The sequence below is a fragment of the Dama dama genome, chromosome 21 (assembly GCF_033118175.1).
Source record: "Dama dama isolate Ldn47 chromosome 21, ASM3311817v1, whole genome shotgun sequence".
Taxonomy (NCBI): domain Eukaryota; kingdom Metazoa; phylum Chordata; class Mammalia; order Artiodactyla; family Cervidae; genus Dama; species Dama dama.
In genome coordinates, this window is record NC_083701.1 from 78,003,842 (window position 1) to 78,021,721 (window position 17,880).

At 43.9% G+C, this 17,880-nt stretch overlaps 1 protein-coding gene across 7 annotated transcripts in view; it reads right to left on the reverse strand.

Annotated features, from left to right (window-relative positions):
- Positions 1-17,880, reverse strand: part of ENPP2 (ectonucleotide pyrophosphatase/phosphodiesterase 2) — a 127,044-nt gene that overhangs the window by 15,683 nt on the left and 93,481 nt on the right. For 5 of the 7 annotated variants that reach the window (XM_061123868.1, XM_061123864.1, XM_061123866.1 and 2 more), the window contains 5 exons: positions 16,475-16,562; positions 16,226-16,313; positions 14,937-15,121; positions 11,335-11,386; positions 572-646 (listed from right to left, as the gene is read on the reverse strand). In XM_061123868.1, coding sequence (XP_060979851.1) covers positions 572-646; positions 11,335-11,386; positions 14,937-15,121; positions 16,226-16,313; positions 16,475-16,562 — 488 coding nt within the window. The remainder of the gene's footprint in view (positions 1-571; positions 647-11,334; positions 11,387-14,936; positions 15,122-16,225; positions 16,314-16,474; positions 16,563-17,880) is intronic. The other 2 variants (XM_061123870.1, XM_061123867.1) reach the window with 1 other exon arrangement.

Here is a 17,880-nt window from a genome sequence, read left to right on the forward strand (position 1 = left end):
ACCCACAATAAATGCCTCAAGCTTGATCTGCCCATTTTAGATAGGCCAAAGTCAGAATTGCCATGGACTCTTAGAAATTGAGGTCCTACAGATCGAAATAGTTAGCGACCTAGGCTTCGGCAATTCACAGTTCCCTAAGTGATGACCAAAAAAAAAAAATTTGGTATGATTTCTATTAGAGAAAATAATTTCTGGCAATCACTTATTAAATTATGTATACATGTTGCTTTAATTAAAGTATTACCATTCTACGCAAGTAACAGAGAAAACTCTGTAGATTACTTTGCATGACCCTCCCAAGTAGAACTGCTGATTTGAGGCAAAACAGCCCACACTGTTACAGCACAAGCCTGCTCTGGGTAGTTGGGCTTCGTCAGCATTGCAGTAAATATAGAAGCCTTGGTTAAACTGCCGAATTTAGGGACCCACCCCTAAGAATTAGAAAACAATAGGCTAAATATTATATAAATGAAATACATAACAAACACATAAAAAGCCTGCAAATCGTAACAGTAGTACTTGGGAGCAGTTATTAACCAGGTCAGACTGTCCTTCAAAACTCAAACCAAACCTTTTCTAGGTTCAAAATTTCCATTAACGTTTTCCTTGATTTCATTTTTGCTGCCTCTGAATTTCCTGGTTTCAGCTGGAAGCAGAAGTATCAAGATTCTTTGAGAAGCTATTCTCTTTTTATCATTCAAGTTTTCATGCTTACCCAACACATTCCTCCAAGCTCAAATGCAAACCTGGTGGATTATCCAGTCTATCCCATTAAGGAGGACAGCAAAACAGCAACTGTGTTCCTTCACGCACCACCCCTCTTTAGAGCAGCCATCAGTCAGCAGTCTTGGACAATCTGTAGACTCCACCAACTCTGGTTCCTCCTTACTTCTTGTCATCCCTCCATTCCATGAAGGCTGACTGATTTGCAGAACTGCCCATAATCACTGTCAGCAACCCTGCGCTATGATATATGTGACGCCTTTTCTTTCCACTGGGAATAACTTTTCCACCAATCCTGTCACTTGTCTGCCTGCAAACGTGTTGTCAATATATCCTCCCTTGTCAAAATGTGTGTCAGATCTTGGGTTATGGAATAGAGATAAATCGTGTGTGCCTGCTAAGTCATTCAGTCGTGTCCAACTCTGTGTGACCCCATGGACTGCAGCCCGCCAGGCTCCTCTGTCCATGGGATTCTCTGGACAAGACTGGAAGCTCACAGTTCAGTGGGAGACAGAAACCTGGCATTAATAACTGAAATGCAGTCCGGTACCCACTCTAGCAGAGATACTGACATGGTGGAGTAGGAACATAGAGAATGGTACATGCCACAGATGGGGGTGAGGGCATCAGTGCAGTCCTTACGGAACTTAGGAAGCTAAGACACAGTGAACCCACATCCCATTTATGCTTATGCCCTGGCATAATCCCCCTTCTCACCCTGAAAAGGGGATAACAGATAAAATGGTCATATCGTTCAGCTCCCACGGAAAAGACAAGGGGAGGAGCGGGAGGAAGGGGACAGGAGGGGAGAGGCGTCCGAAGAGTCCCTTTCTCCTGAAACGTTTCTCTAGTTAAGCTTCTCCATCTCTACTTGTGCTTTTGCTCTATATGTACAGACTCGATTTTCTTCAGAAATGTGGGCTTCCTAGCTCCCAAGATATGTACTACTGGAGTTTTTGGCACACGGAACACAAATATATCATTATCTGACTCACTTTTCCCAGTGGTTAACTGACCATATATGATATGAAGCAAAAAAAAAAAAAAAGTAGTAGCTTTGGCAGTCTCCTAAGAGCCCACGAGCTCCCCAATGACTGAAAGAATCTACTTGAGTCTTCCTGAAGCATAAGAGGTGAAATCATCTTTGCAGGAAGAAACATTTTAAGGCCCAGAATCAAAATTTAGATTTCCCTTTTTGGGTTTATCAGGGCTTCCCTGGTGGTTCAGTGTTAGAGTCTGCCTATAATGCAGGAGAACGGGGTTCGATCCCTGGGTCGTGAAGATTCCCTGGAGGAGGGCATGGCTACCCCCTCCAGTATTCCTGCCTGCATAATTCCATGGACAGAGGCGCCTAGAGGGTTACTGTCCATGGGGTCGCAAAGAGTCAGACATGACCGAGTGACTGACACTTTGCAGTTCATCAGGGTATCAAAGAGTCACAGGTTCTTGGTCACTGCCTGACTCTGCTACTCCAGCGACGCCTTAGACAAGCCACTCACGGCCTTTCTGGGTAGCAGAAAGCCCCTTGTTGGGGGAGCCACAGAGTGGACTTGGAGTTCAGTCTTTGTGCACATAGGGCTCTGTCCTGAGACCAGACACCCTGGAGATGAACTTCTAGTTTTGAAATACGTTCCTCGTGACTTTGTGACACGGATCTAGCATAATTTTTGTCTTCCCAGGCTGGGTTCCTACTCCATGAGATTCCAGACGGAGCCTCCATTCCACACCCCAGGTCCCTGTTTACAATAGTGTCTGGAATTCTCGGGACATGCCACAGTTCCCCTCCAGATACCACATTTGGCAAGTACTGGGAGGCGAATCTTTTTAAGTGGTGTGGACTTCCCCAGCCCTCTTTTTTTGTCTTCCAACGTTTGCTTGTCCAGACTGGAGTGTGTATTTCTTTTCCCTCTTCAGCTTTCTGACCCATATTCCCATAGATTAGCTGGCTGACTTGAGAGCCACATGAAAATCTCCCCTCTTTTTCTGTTTGTGTTTTAAAACATTCACTCCCACAATAATATGCTCTTACATTTTACCACAGACTCTCTGCCCCAGGTCTCTGCTTTCCTACCTCCTTTCTCCTCCTTTGCCTATGAGTGTCCACTGTCCTTTACTGCCAAGTCAACCACTTCTGGGATTAGACTGGACGTCTCTGTTAGTGTCCTGTTCTTCCTTACCTCAGCCTTTAAAACACTGTGTCGTAACTTACCACCAGGCTAAATCTCACAATAAGATAATCATAACTTAATGAGGACAGGGCTTTTATTGATTTTGTTTACCATTGTATCTCTACCTCCAACATTGCCAAATATCGACCTGGATAAATAAATGATTGTTTTATTTGAAAACAAAATATTGTTCTTTATGACTTTTAAGACCTGGATTTCTACATGTGACTCGTCTAATATAACCCCAAGAGACAGACTGGACAGACCAGTGTCACCTTCATCTTACTGATGTAGGAACTGAGGATTCATGATTTGTGTGAGATAATTCAGCTACACGACAGCACCCAGAATCCAGGCCTCCACCCCTGGCCCAGGACTCTTCTCCAGCTTTTTGGACAGTCTCTAGGTGGATGCCGCCTGCTGGGTCATTCTAATGGAGAGCACAGTGAGTGCGAGGCCCACTTACTCTGGGCAGGAGCTCGGCCTGAGTCATGCCTTCTGAGACGCTCATGTGACCAGAGGTTTGTATCCAAGCATCTACTGCTTCAGAAACAACTTCCAAACCCTGCTATGCACTGAGATTCTCTCCAAACACTCTCTCTTTATTCCAACCCTTAAAATAAGAAGCATTTACAGAGGGAAGCACAGAGGCTTTAGTGTCCTATAGAACTGGAGCCAGATCTCATCTCAGCTCTTTATAGCTTTGTGATTCTCTAACTTAACCTCCCAGAGTCTCATAGCTCTCTGAGATGTTGCATTCTTTACAAGAAAATATGTAAAGCACCTCGCTGTGTCTTGATCCAATGTAGTTGTCGTGTAGTCATTTAGTAAAGGAGATTTAATAAATTCAGGCTTAAGTTGAAGAAAGTAAGCAAAACTCACTAGGCCATTCTGGTATGACCTACATCAAATCCCTTATGATTATACAGTGGAGATGATGAATAGATTTAAGGGATTAGATCTGGTAGACAGAGAGCCTGAAGAACTATGGACGGAGGTCTGTAACACTGTACAGGAGGCGGTGACCAAAACCATTCCAGAGGGAAGGAAACGCAGGAAGGCAAAGTGGCTGTCTGAGGAGGCTCTACAGATACCGGAAGGCAAGGGAGAAAGGGAAAGACAGACCCAACTGAATGCAGAGTTCCAGAGAACAGCAAGGAGAGATAAGGAAGCCTTCTTAGGTGAACAATGCAAAGAAATAGAGGAAAACAACAGAATGGGAAAGACTAGAGATCTCTTCAAGAAAACTTGAGAGATCAAGGGAACACTGCATGTCAGAATGGGCATGATAAAGAACAGAAATGGTAAGGACCTAACAGAAGCAGAAGAGATTAGGAAAAGGTGTCAAGAATACCCAGGAGAACTGTACAAAAAAGGTCTTAATGATCTGGATAACCATGATGGTGTGGTCACTCACCTAAAGCCAGCCATTCTGGAGTGTGAAGCCAAGTGGGCCTTAGGAAGCAACACTACAAACAAAGCTAGTGGAGGTAATGGAATTCCAGCTAATCTATCTCAAATCCTAAAAGATTTGCCATTAAAGTGCTGCACTCAATATGCCAGCAAATTTGGAAAACTCAGCAGGGGTCACAGGACTGCAAAAGGTCAGTTTTCATTCCAGTCTCAAAGAAGGGCAATGCCAAAGAATGTTCAAACTACTCTATGGTTGCATTCATAGCAAGGTTGGCTATGAAATCCTTCAAGGTGGGCTTCGGCAAGATGTGAACCAAGAACTTCCAGATGTCCAAGCTGGATTTAGAAGAGGCAGAGGAACCAGAGATCAAATTGCCAACATTTGTTAGATTATAGAAAAAGCAAGGGAATTCCAGAAAGACTTCTACTTCTGATTTACTGACTATACTAAAGTCTTTGACTGTGTGGATCACAACAAACTGGAAGATTCTTAAAGAGATGGAAATACCAGACCACCTTACCTGTCTCCTGAGAAACCTGTATTCAGGTCAAGAAGCAACAGTTAGAACCAGACATCGAACAACAGATTGGTTCAAAATTGGTAAAGGAGTATGACAAGGCTGTATACTGTCACTCTGCTTATTTAACTTATATGCAGAGTACATCATGTGAAATGCTGGCATGGATGAATTACAAGCGGGAATCAAGACTGCCAAGAGAAATATCAACAGCTTCAGATATGCAGATGACACCACATTTATGGCAGAAAACAAAGAACTAAAGAGCCTCTTGATGAAAGTGAAACAGGAGAGTGAAAAAGTTGGCTTAAAACTGAACACTCAGAAAACTAAGATCATGGCATCCAGTCCCATCACTTCATGGCAAATAGATGGGGAAACAGTGGAAACAGAGAGACTTTATTTTGGGGGGCTCCAAAATCATTGCAGATGGTGACTGCAGCATGAAATTAAAAGATGCTTGCTCCTTGGAAGAAAAGTTATGACCAACCTAGACAGCATATTAAAAAGCAGAGACATTACTTTGCCAACACAAGTCTGTCTAGTCAAGGCTATGGTTTTTCCAGTAGTCATGTATGGATGTGAGAGTTGGACTATAAAGAAAAATGAGCGCCAAAGAATTGATGCTTTTGAACTGTGGTGTTGGAGAAGACTCTTGAGAGTCCCTTGGACTGCAAAGAGATCCAACCAGTCCATCCTAAAGGAAGTCAGTCCTGAATGTTCATTGGAAGTACTGATGCTGAAGCTGAAACTCCAATTCTTTGGCCACCTGATGCGAAGAGCTGACTCATTGGAAAAGACCCTGATGCTGGGAAAGATTGAAGGCAGGAGAAGAAGGGGACGACAGAGGATGAGATGGTTGGATGGCATCACCGACTCAATGGACATGAGTTTGAGTAAACTCCGGGAGATGGTGATGGACAGGGAGGCCTGCATGCTGTAGTCCATGGGGTCACAAAGAGTCAGACATGACTGAGTGAACAGACTGAAAATCACTGTGGACGGTGACTGTAGCCATGAAATTAGAAGACACTTGCTCCTTGGAAGGAAAGCTATGACCAACCTAGACAGACTATTAAAATGCAGAGACATCACTTTGTTGACGAAGGTCCATATAGTCAAAGCTATAGTTTTTCCCGTAGTCATGTACAGATGTGAGAGCTGGACCATAAAGAAGGCTGAGTGACAAAGAATTGACGCTTTTGAACTGTGGTGCTGGAGAAGACTTTTGAGAGTCCCTTGGACAGCAAGGAGATCAAACCAGTACATTGTAAAGGAAATCAACCCTAAATATTCACTGGAAGGACTGATGCTGAAGCTGAAGCTCCAATTCTTAGGCCACCTGATGTGAAGAGCCAACTCATTGGAAAGACCTTGATGTGGGAAAGATTGAGGGCAGGAGGAGAAGGGGGTGACAGAGAATGAGATGACTGGATAGCATTATTGACTCAACAGACATGCAAAACATGGGAGGTGGTAAGGGACAGGGAAGACTGGCATGCTGCAGTCCATGGGATCACAAGGAGTCAGACAGGGTTTAGCGACTGAACAACATCAACAACAGATTTAGTAAATTTTCAACATCAGCAAGGAATACTGATAGGTAAAGGTCATTAAAATTCAGTGTTTGGAGAAGGAGAAATATCATATGACATCCTTTATATGCAGAGTTCTAAAAGAAATAATACAAATGAACTTACAAAACAGAAACAGACTTAGAGAACAAACATGGTTGCCTGGGGGAAGGATGGGGGAAGGGGTAGTTAGGGAGTTTGGGATGGGCATGTACACACTGCTATATGTAAAATGGATAACCAACAAGGACTTAGGTATAGCACACGGAAGTCTGCTCCGTCAGCCTGGATGGGAGGGGCGTTTAGAGGAGAATGGATACATGTATATACATGGCTGAGTCCCTTCCCTATTTACCTGAAACTATCACAACGCTCTTTGTTAATTGGCTATACCCCAATACAAAAGAGAAAGTTAAAAAAAATTCACTGTCTCACCCAATTCATCTTGAATCCTACTATAAATCATCGACAATTACGCTATGTATTGAGTTCTTCTAAGTCCTCTGCAAAACACACACGAGGATACATACACAGAAACACAAGTATATTTCCTCCTTTCTTTAGCAATACTGACATCTCCAGTAAAATAACAAAAGTGAGAAGGATTTCATAATTGAAAAGAGCTACAGAGTGTCCATCTCTAGTTGTTCAGGACTCTGCTTTAAATTGACAAGAATCACTAGTTGGTTAAGTCATTTTTCTAACCAAACTAATTTCTCATAGGGTGTGATAAGGAGCCAAACGTGGGTGTTACAATGATTTTTACCTTTTTCTCACAAAGGCATGTGAATGCCAATCTGACTAAGAAAATATAAAACATGGTTTAGTAATGTAAACAGAGGAAAGACTAAGGTGAAAATCAACAGTGCAGTTATTCTTGCAGTGAAACTCCCGCCCGGCTCCAGGGCCAGAAGTGCTTGCTATGAGAGATTTAAGCATCCCCATCTCATTCATTCATCCATCCATCCATTCAACGGATTCCAAAATGAAAATTCAGTAAGTTTTCCAAGACATTAAATACATCTGATGTAGAAATAGCAGCCATGCAACTAAGATCTGGGATTCATTACAAATGTAGAAATATTAGGGCTTTAGAAAGCAGTTTAGGTCATAATTTTTCAAGATTATATTGTTCTTCCCCTCATTTTAGTAAAGGACTTGATTCTGTAAATTTAGTATTTATAATAAAATATTTATCATTGTTGTCTTGTCACTGAGTCATGTCCAACTCTTTGCAACTCCATGGACTGCAGCACGCCAGGCCTCCCTGTCCTTCGCCATCTCCTGGAGTTTGTTCAAACTCATGTCCATTGAGTCGGTGATAAAACATAGCCTAACATTAATTAAATATACCATTCTTCTGTTACCTTGAATTTACCCTGAGTTGTTTCACTACTGGAATGCACAGCTTTTACAGATGTGTTTGGTACAAACGTATGTTCAGGGCACATGATTTATTCTGAAAGAAGCAGCTACCTTCTTGTGTATTTTTAAAAAACTAGACAGGAAAATAACACAACTTTATATTTGTATAGAGCTTTAGGTCTACAAAATGGTTGACAAGTCTCAGTACATGTTCAAAGATATGCAGAAAGGGGACGTGATCACTCTGAGCACAGTGTGCACAGCACCTCGGGCTCCAGTCCCGCAGGACAGGCACGGTGGCCTCCACGGGGCCAGACTTACGGGCCAGGGCGCACCACAGCGGCCCGAAGGAGCTCAGGCCAAGAAAACGTCACTGTAGCTGAAGCAACGAGTGAGACAGGGCCCTCACGGAGACAACACCCAGAGACGGAGAGAAACAGACAGGAGAGAGGACACTGCGGCTTACACGCATTCTAGAATTTAAACAGGCACTTAATAAGACAGTGACATGTAGTTATTTGTATTTCATGTAATGGTTTTAGTACCTCTCTTATATCACTCCAGTTATTGGCAACTGCCAATAGCCATTAGTATGCATGCACGGCAAACGGTGCTATATAAACTCAGACAACTTTACCAAAAAAGTCTATTGATATTAAGCTGTTAATTATAATAAAAATAAATACAGACTCCCTTGCATCATCAGAGGCTGTCCCAGGGCTTTCCCAGTGGCTCAGTGGCAAAGAATTCACCTGCTAATGCTGGAGACATGGGTTCGATCCCCGGTCTGGGATTCCTACATGCTGCAGAGCAATTCAGCCCGTGCGCCACAGCTATGGATCCTGGGATCCAGAGCCGGGAGCCACGACTGCTGACGCCCACCCACCCAGAGCCCAAGCTCTGCACCAAGGGGAGCTGCTGGAGGGAGGAGCCCAGCCCCCCAGTTAGAGAGGAGCCCCACTCAGCACTATAGAGAAAAGCCCTGCAGCAATGAGGATGAAGCACAGCCAAAAACAAAACTAAAAAGAAAAACAAGAGAGAGCCATGAGCAAACCAAGAAGATGTGCTACCACGACCTCCCTCTAATACCTCACGTCACTGTCGTGAAGTCACGTGTTGGAACTGGCTGTGAGATGGCTGACAGGATCAGACGTCTCAGCGAAATCAACCCCCAGCTCAGGGCAGGTGCTTAACAAATACTCATGAGGGTCCATGGCCATGAAAAAGTAAAGACTTTAAGCCTCAGTGATGTGAAATCATCGGGAAATGAGACGTATTCAACAGTGAGCAGAGCAAAGGAAAGATGGGGTCACCAAGCCTAGCTCCGGCCGCCCTGAGCCAGCGATTCGCCAGAAGACGCCTCCTACTCCCATGCTCAGCAGGGTGAGGCCACTCTTTGTGCTGAGTGTGGGGCTGGTTTTGTCCCAAGAGCACACTGCCACCAGAAAACAAAGTGAAAGATTTTTTTTTTCCCAGCTGGAAATGTTTTAGGACCATGAAGAGCCAGAGCTTGAATCAGAAAATCATCAGTATCCCTTCAAAGCTATCATAATTAACTACTTCATTAGTGACTTTCAGAAAAGAAACATTTCAGTCATATTTCTCCGCCTTGCCAATTGAATGTTTGAAAAACTCAAATCATGAGACTCTATACTCCTTGATCGTGGTGTGCGTGTGTGCGAATTCATTCAGTCGTGTCTGACTCTTTGAGACCCCATGGACTGTAACCCGCCAGGCTCCTCTGTCCATGGGATTCTCCAGGCAAGAATCCTGGAGTGGGTTGTCATGCCCTCCTCCAGGGGATCTTCCTGACCCAGGGATTGAATCTGCATCTCTTACATCTCCTGCATTGGCAGGCGGGTTCTTGATCCTGGCAGTATTGCAATTTTTCCAAATATGACACCATCGTCCACTAGATTTGATGTCAGATATTTTGAATCACTTCTAGAGTTTGTGAAGGATTTGTGTACCTTCCATCAACCAAGTCCTGTCTCTAAAGCCATGTTCATCCAATGACATGTCAAAGAGTCTGTGTGTTCCATCATCAAAGAGAGAAGCAGGAGGGTGGGTATGCAGGAAGGGAAGAGGGAAAAAGATGAAGATCCTTATAAAGAGGGAAAATAAGTCAAGGAAATAGAATCTTCTGCAGGTTTCCTCAACCTTTACTTAATCAGACTGAAGACGGCACATGTGATAAACAGAACCATATGTCAGCTAATAACTCAAGTAACACTCTCAAGAGAGTTTGACTATGTGCGTCTTGACTGCATGACCTGGGCAGCTGTGCTTGAGTTCAGCCTTCTTTTTCACACACTTTCGGTCATTCCCTTGCTGTTAGAAGATGCTGTCGCCTCTGCTGCAGTAACCTGCTTAGGAGCCTTCCCCTCTTCTTCTAATTTCTTCTTATTTTCCTGGGATTTCAAAATCAGAAGGGAGAGCCTGTGTGGTAGATCACATTACTGCTCCTAATTATTTACTGCTCTTGTGTAAAGGATTATGTGTTTCCACCCACTGCCAAGGAACGTGGAGGACAGCGTCCTTGTGGAGAGAATATACGTCTCTCCTCCACAGGCTTCACATGCCCTACTGGCCCCAGTGAACTTCAAATGGAAGTGAGAAATGCCTCATCCAAGCAGAAGCTCCAAACCCAGCCAGAAACCCCGGGATGGACACGTGACTCGATCCTGCACCAGGATGTCAGCAGGACGTAGGGGCACACACTCTCTGCCCTCAGCTCTGGTCCCTCTGCCCAGGATGCAGACTCAGTCCTGCAGATGGGGCAGCCGGGACGTGAGAGGTGTCAGGATGCACACTGCTATGCAGAATGACCGCGCGGAGAGAGAAGGCCATGAGACGCTCACAGCCGGCTAAGGCGTTGAACGAAGCAGAGCAGACGCAGAGCCCCATTGCCTGGCTCCACCCCGAGAAGGGCACGCTCGGACCAGGCCAGCTCCTTCACACCAGACTGTAAATGAAGGTGCCCGTGGGGCAGGGAGCACTTGGCCAACAGTCAGCATCCTGAACTAAGAAATGCACAAACCGCTGAGGCTTTCTTTTCTCATCACAAACTTGCAGAAGCTGACTAAGCCAGGCATGTTACAATAGAATGCAGAACAAGAGGAGGGTGAGTTAGGGCCCAAGACCCTCTCGGGAGAGAGTTCTAGCAGTTCCTCTTGGGCATCCCTCCCCCTGAGATACACACCGACTCTCCAGGTGGGGAAGCTTCAGTAGGGTAACCCGCTGTTACCACTATGAATGGTGACTTCCATCCCCTTCATCTGAAGTCCCCTCAGCCCTTAACTTATAACCCGTCAGATACACAATAGCATGTCTGTTTTTCAGAGGATTAAAAGCTGTTGAGGGAAAAAAAAGGTAATAGAACTTTTCTATTACACAGCTGGCATCTTGTATAGAGAAAAAACCAATACCCTTTGCCAGATTGCATAAAGGTTACTCTGCAATCCCAATCCAAATTTTAAGAAAACATTGTGCTTACACTATGAAGTAAATAAGTCTTCAGTTTTTGAAAACTAGAAAACAAAACTTATCTGGTTCTTTCCATCAGCTCCTTACCTTCTGTGGACTCTTTGATATGGAGGCGCTTGTTGAGTTCATCCAGTTTGTTCTTCATGTGTGAAAATAAAAGACAAACAGAGAAAAGGGGAAAGAAAACAGATCAGAAATGGTCTTTCTTTCCAGCTCCCTTCTCTCTATTCAGTACCCAGCTAAATTCAAAATAGGATCCTAAGCTTCACCAATATCACACACTCTATAAAGTGTTACTACTTTATCTCAAATTGACACTGAGGCTCTACTTCTCAGCTATCTATGGTGTTGAACATGCTATTTAATCTCTTCATGACTTTGCTTCCTTTTCCTAAAACCATGGATAATCATGGGACCAGCCTCCCATGTCGATGATGAGGATTAGGGCACATATATATAAACTAACTCCAATATTGCCTCAAAAGTTTGGATTAATCTCTAGGTACAGTAAAGTGATTCCCAAACGAATTTATAAAATTGCCTTTTCTAAAGTAGAAATGGAATGACCCAGCAATCCTGAAACTGTCATGACTCAACAATCCCACTTCCCGCTGCAGATCCTCGAGACATTCTAGCATGTGTGCAGAGACGCTTGCAGCAACGTCTACAGCAGCATTGTCTGGAGGCTGTAACAGTTGGAAATTACCGAGCGTCCTCAAGTAGCGAAATGAGTAAAATCACGATGCAGTGGTTGTACTATTATGCATTATAATAATTATTGATATTAGCAATAAAAATGAAGGAGATAAAACTTCATGTATTAATTTGTAAAAAATCTTAAAAATACAGTGATCAACAAATAAATGCAGGATACATATGTTACAACAGTATTTACATAAAAAATATAAAACATCCAGGGGACTTCCCTGGTGGTCCAGTGGCTAAGACTGCACACTTTCAGTGTAGGGGCTGTCAGTTCAATCCCTGGTGTGGGAATTGGATCCAGAATGCTTCGAGGAGCAGCCAAAAAAAATCTTTTTAATAAAAAATAAAATATTCAGAACTATACTATAGGTTATTTTAGGGAACTATGCTAAAGGTATCTTGATACATTATTTGAGATACCGTATGGAGTGAAAGTACAGAGGCCTCCATGGCAATTATATGGCTTCCTTGGTGGCTCTGTGGTGAAGAATCCACCTACTAATGCAGGGGACTCGAGTTGGATCCCTGTGGGTCAGGAAGATCCCCTGGAGAAGGGCATGGCAACCCACTGCAGCATTCCTGCCTGGAGAAGCCATGGACAGAGGAGCCTGGAAGGCTGCGGCCCATGGGGTCACAAAGAGTCAGCCACGCCTGAGCGACTAAGCGCAGCACAGGATACTAATTATTAGCTCTGAGGTAGGAAGGAAGTGGGATTGGGGTGGGGGTGTCACACGGAGCTTCTATTCCATCTTTAACGTTTTCTCTCTCACGATTCAATCTGTATTGAAGTATTCATTTTATTAATCTTTATACCTTTTTTGTATGTCTGTTTTTTTGTTGTTTTTTTTTTTAAGAAAAGTAGTCTTTTGGAGAAAACCATTGAGGAAATAAAGATGATCTAGAATCCCTCCAAAATAGTTTAAGATAAAAGAACCAAAATATTTCTTGTTTCCCAGAGGAAAGGCAATTCAGAAAACAAAATCTAATAGATGCCTCTAAAAATATAACTGGAATTCACTTCAAAGACCATTTCCTGTTGACTTGGGCAACTCAACTCCTCCAGCTGAAGTCTTAGAATTACCTACTTTAATTAGCGCTGTTAGTTCTCATCAGGAGCTAAAGTAGGAGGCATTAAAGGGGATGTAGGACTCCCCTGGCAGTACAGTGGTTAAGACTTAGCCTTCTAATGCAGGGGCTGAGGGTTCAACTCCTGGTCGGGGAGTTAGGATCCTATATGCCTTGAGGCCAAAAAACCAAAATATAAAACAGAAGCAGTATTGAAACAAATTCAACAAAGACTTTAAAATGGTCCACATTTAAAAAAAAAAAAGAAAACTTAAAAAGATAATGAGCTCATATATAAAAAAATAAGGCATGGGTGGAGGGAAATGAAGCAAACTTCCTGTCACAGTGGGCCTCCCAAACTGTGTCTCCCAGGCAACAAGGAACCCTAGAAGGTAGACAATGGGGAGGGGGAAGACCAGTAAGAAAACTATTTTCCACTTTTCTCAGGTCTAATGGAAAGATCACACATTTGCCTGTAATAAAACCATACATGCAAAAATTGTGGATTGCTTTGCTTTGTGTTGGAAGCCTATCAACTCAGTGTGGGAACACTGGTTGTATCTTGCTGTCAAGAGTACTGATTGGCAACTTTAAAGGTCATTGATCAATATAAAATTCAATAAGCAAATCACTATTGGCTATACTCCAGTACAAAAGAAAAAGCTGAAAAATATCCACTGGGATTTTGAATAAGATTGCTTTGAATCTATAGATTAATTTAGGAACAACTGCCATCAATATTGAGTCCTTCAATGAATGATGAGTATCAGATCATTTACTTCAGTTCAGTCACTCAGTCTTGTCTGACTCTTTTCGACCCCATGGACTGCAGCACACCAGGCCTCCCTGTCCATCACCAACTCCCAGAGTTTACTCAAACTCATGTCCATTGAGTTGGTGATGCCATCCAAGTGTCTCATCCTCTGTCGTCCCCTTCTCATTTATTTAGGTCTTCTTTAATTTCTCTCAAACTGTTTTCTAGTTTTCAGCATTCCTAGATATTTTATATTTTTAACACTATTGTAAATGTTTTAAAATTTCATTATCCAATTGTCTGTTGCTATATTTAGAAATACAATTGATTTTTAGATATGAGAAAAATATCATTACTGGACATGTGTTTGTTTCAATAACTGTCCCAACTCGCTGTGTGGGGTAGCGCCTGTTTGCATGCCCACCCCCCACCCTGTTGACCCCTTCCCTCCCCTGCCCTGTGCCTGGGAGACTGATGTCTAGGGACGCATCAAAGAGCAAGCTTGCCCTTTGGCTGGGCGCCAACAGCGAGTGGCACTAGCAGGGGTGGCGAGGACGTGTTTACACCCCCAGCTTCCTCTCTGCCAGGCTGCAGTGTATTCACTGCACCCATCAACCAAATTTCAGTCCCCTCCTACAAGCTTCTTTCTCCATGTGCTGGTAACTATTCCTCCCCTTTCTTGTTGAAATCCAGATTGGTACCCTGGGAGCCCCAGGCGCCTTTACCACCCCTCCTCGATTTCCCTCTACCCTGCCAGCTTTGTAAATAGTCTTCTCATTAAATGTGATTGAAACAATCCCTTTAAGCCTCCTTGAAAAATCTCTTCTGCGTGGGCCATCTGTTTCCTATTGGGACCCTGACTGTAGACATGTGATCCAGGTTAAAAAAAAGAAAAACGTTTGGTTAGGAATTGTGACTCCACAGAATAGTATGAATTTTATTCTTTGCTCTTCATTATCTACGCCTGTGCTGTCCAATATGGTGGCCACAAGCCACTAAATGAAATTAAAAATTCAGTTCCAAGTGCTCGAAAGCTATGTAGCTAGTAACTACTATTTTGGACAATGCAGATAGACCACGCATACCATCAGAGAAAGTTCTATCGGACAGCACTGCTCTACACCCAACAGGCTCTTCCATGATAAACAAAAAAGATTACTTCTACCTTTGGCTCTAGCTTATCATCACAGGTACAGCCCAGGTCAAAATCAGACTGAAGGTACATAACCCCTGGGTAGTTGGGTCTGGTGACTTCCTCTGGCATAGTCGGTCTGAAGATGTTGGTACGCAGGAGATGGTTCAAACTCCCGTGGGTCCCGTTATTCGGAGCTGGCTTCAATCCCAGGAGATCTGATGAGAAGAAAGAAAAGGGCCAGGTACTTTGTAAAAATTTTTGAAGAGATAGGTGGAGAGTCAAAACCATTCACCTCCCAAGGGCCGGAAAACTTGGAACACAAATCAGAATGGGATACAACCAAATTTAGACGGTAGGCTCCCTTCTTAGTTCCTAAGTCATCCTTGCCTGATGAGGTCTTGGCAACAACTTTCTAAAATAGCATCTTCATGGCCTGATATCAAGAGAGACATTCCCCAAAAGAGTGAAGGAATAGGGCCTCGCTTTGCCACCCTTTCTGTCTGTGACAGCTACAACCCAAGGACCATCAGCGTCAGGATCATCGCCTTTCTGCTTCTCCGTGAGACTTTTATCCTGAGTTTTGAAGTGGGGCTTATGATCAATAAATAACCTCGGGCCTGCCCTCTCATGCACTGCACAGAAGAACGGGGACAAGAGGAGGCTTTGGCCGTGTGCCCTGAAGGGCTGCTGTGAAATGAACAGGCTGATTTCACAGCGAGTGAGAAGGCTGCCAAGCAGGCACACAGGGACTGGCCTGAGCCGAGAGGAGGGCCGGGGAGCGCCGGCAGCCCAGAGGGGAAGGGAACCCAGGAGACCCGACGTGCAGACTCCCCCTCTAACCGCCAGACTGGCACTCCCTTACTAAATAGGAAAAGCTGTCCTCATCCAGCAACTAGAGACTCCAGGAAGAAAAATAATTAGGAGCACATAAATAGCTGGCCAGGAGGTGAGCTGGCAAGCCATGCGCTGGGCTGCGATGGGAGAGATGGAGGTGGGGGAAGGTTCTGTGCCGAGCTCCCGCTTCACCCGGCCTGCGACCGGTGGTGTCAGACTGTAATGCTATGTTAGATCAGCCGGAGGCTGCCAACAGCAACACCATGAAAACTCCCCATTAGTCAACTGTTGAAGGAAGACAAAGAAGCCTTAGAAGGGGGATGATATTCTGTCCCTTGAACCAATGGGCAAATTACAGCATTTTTTTTATGAAAAGATGAGGTGATCCCAGAAAACAGACACCTCATTTCTTTCTCCGACATCGAAACGAGTTCATATATTAACTCCGGATTGTTTTCCTGGTTTTGATGAAATAAGTGACTTACCACACATAACATTGTAAAGTTCAATGTTTTCAAATGGAGGTACTTTGGTCTTGTACTTAAATGTTGGGCCATAACCTACAAAAACAGTCTTCCAAAAGAAAAGAAAACAAAAACAATTAGGCATTGCTAATATCCAGAAGCAACCCTCCCTCGAGTTATGAATGCTTTGCAAGCTTCACTCACACCTCCGTTCCCATCCTTTTTCAGAACCTCTACAATACACTTCGATTCATAGTTCTGGGAGCATACCTGCATACTGTTGACCTTGTTATCAAATCCATGGTCTCCCTGGAAAAAACATTTTCCTGATGGTTTCTTATAAACCTCCAAAGGTTTCCTAGAGCAAAACGATTGTACAATCAATCAGGACTTCTCATAAAATCACTCTGATAGAAAAAAAAAAGATCTCTAAGAAGTGGATTTTACTAATACAAGCGTGTTCCTCTCTACTTTCACTGCATCATTCCCAGGGTGATGAAAGATGATGCTGTCTTTTTGCCCCCAGTGCTCTGGCTCTGACGTTCAGCCTAGGACAGATTGGGACCTGAGGTCTGGCGCCCTCCTCCTGTCTCACGGACGCACTGAGCAAAGCGCTGGTCACAGGTACAGACACACCCTGCAGGTGCTACACGCTCTGTCCCAGACCACCCCAATTAAGAGACTCTCACGACAAAGGAGTCACGCGAAGCTTTTGGTTTCCCAGTGCATATAAAAGTTATATTTACACTATACTGCATTAAGTATGCAGTAGCATTACGTCTAAGAAAACAATGCACATACCCTAATTTAAAAATAGCGCTGTTGGAGAAAGGGCACCAATAGACTTTCTCGATGCAGAGTTGCCACAGACCTTCAGGTGTCTGCCCACGTGCCCCACTGGCTCCAGGACTGAAAGATTCTCTGCTCTGGGACCAGGTCTGTCTGGCTCACTTCTTTGTGCCCGTCACTAGGCTTGTGCTAAGCACACACCCAGCTGGCGCTTTTAAAATGTGTGATGTTTGATCAATGAACAGAGATCTGTATTCCACAGAAATATTTGCATACAGATTTCCCTGTCAACAAATGTATCTGGTAATACCGCGGGGAAGTGTAGCCGATGGTGAGCCTAACACACGTGATAGTGGCACCGCTTAACAGGAGCCACGCCTCACCGGGGCAGTGGCTCTGTTTAGAAACAGAAAATGGAAACCTGGCTCTCGAGACATCAAAAGCATTTGAACTTCCTTGTTGTGACAGGAAGATGCCGTTTGCTTAGAGTCATGTAGCAGTTTTCCAAAACACTCACATGTTTATTAAGACAAATATTTCCTAAGTACGTACAGGTACATGGCACTGCAATACAGCACTTGGGAAAAACAAAGAAATTGAATGTTTGAGTCCTTGATCTTGGAAAAGTACTCTCACCTTGGGGTAATAAGATATGTGTGTATACAGCTCAACAGTTCAAGTTAAGTTGAGAAGATGTGCTGCTGATTAAAATGGCTGGCTTTGGTCTATGCTAATCTGCTCAATTGTCTTCATGTTTTACTTAACTTCTACTGAACTCCCAAGTTTTCTTCATCAAAACATAGGTGTCCCCTGCAATGGAAGTGTGGCTTTTTAACCACTGGGTCACCAGGGAAGTCAGGAAATTTCTTTTTATAATGTCTAATGAC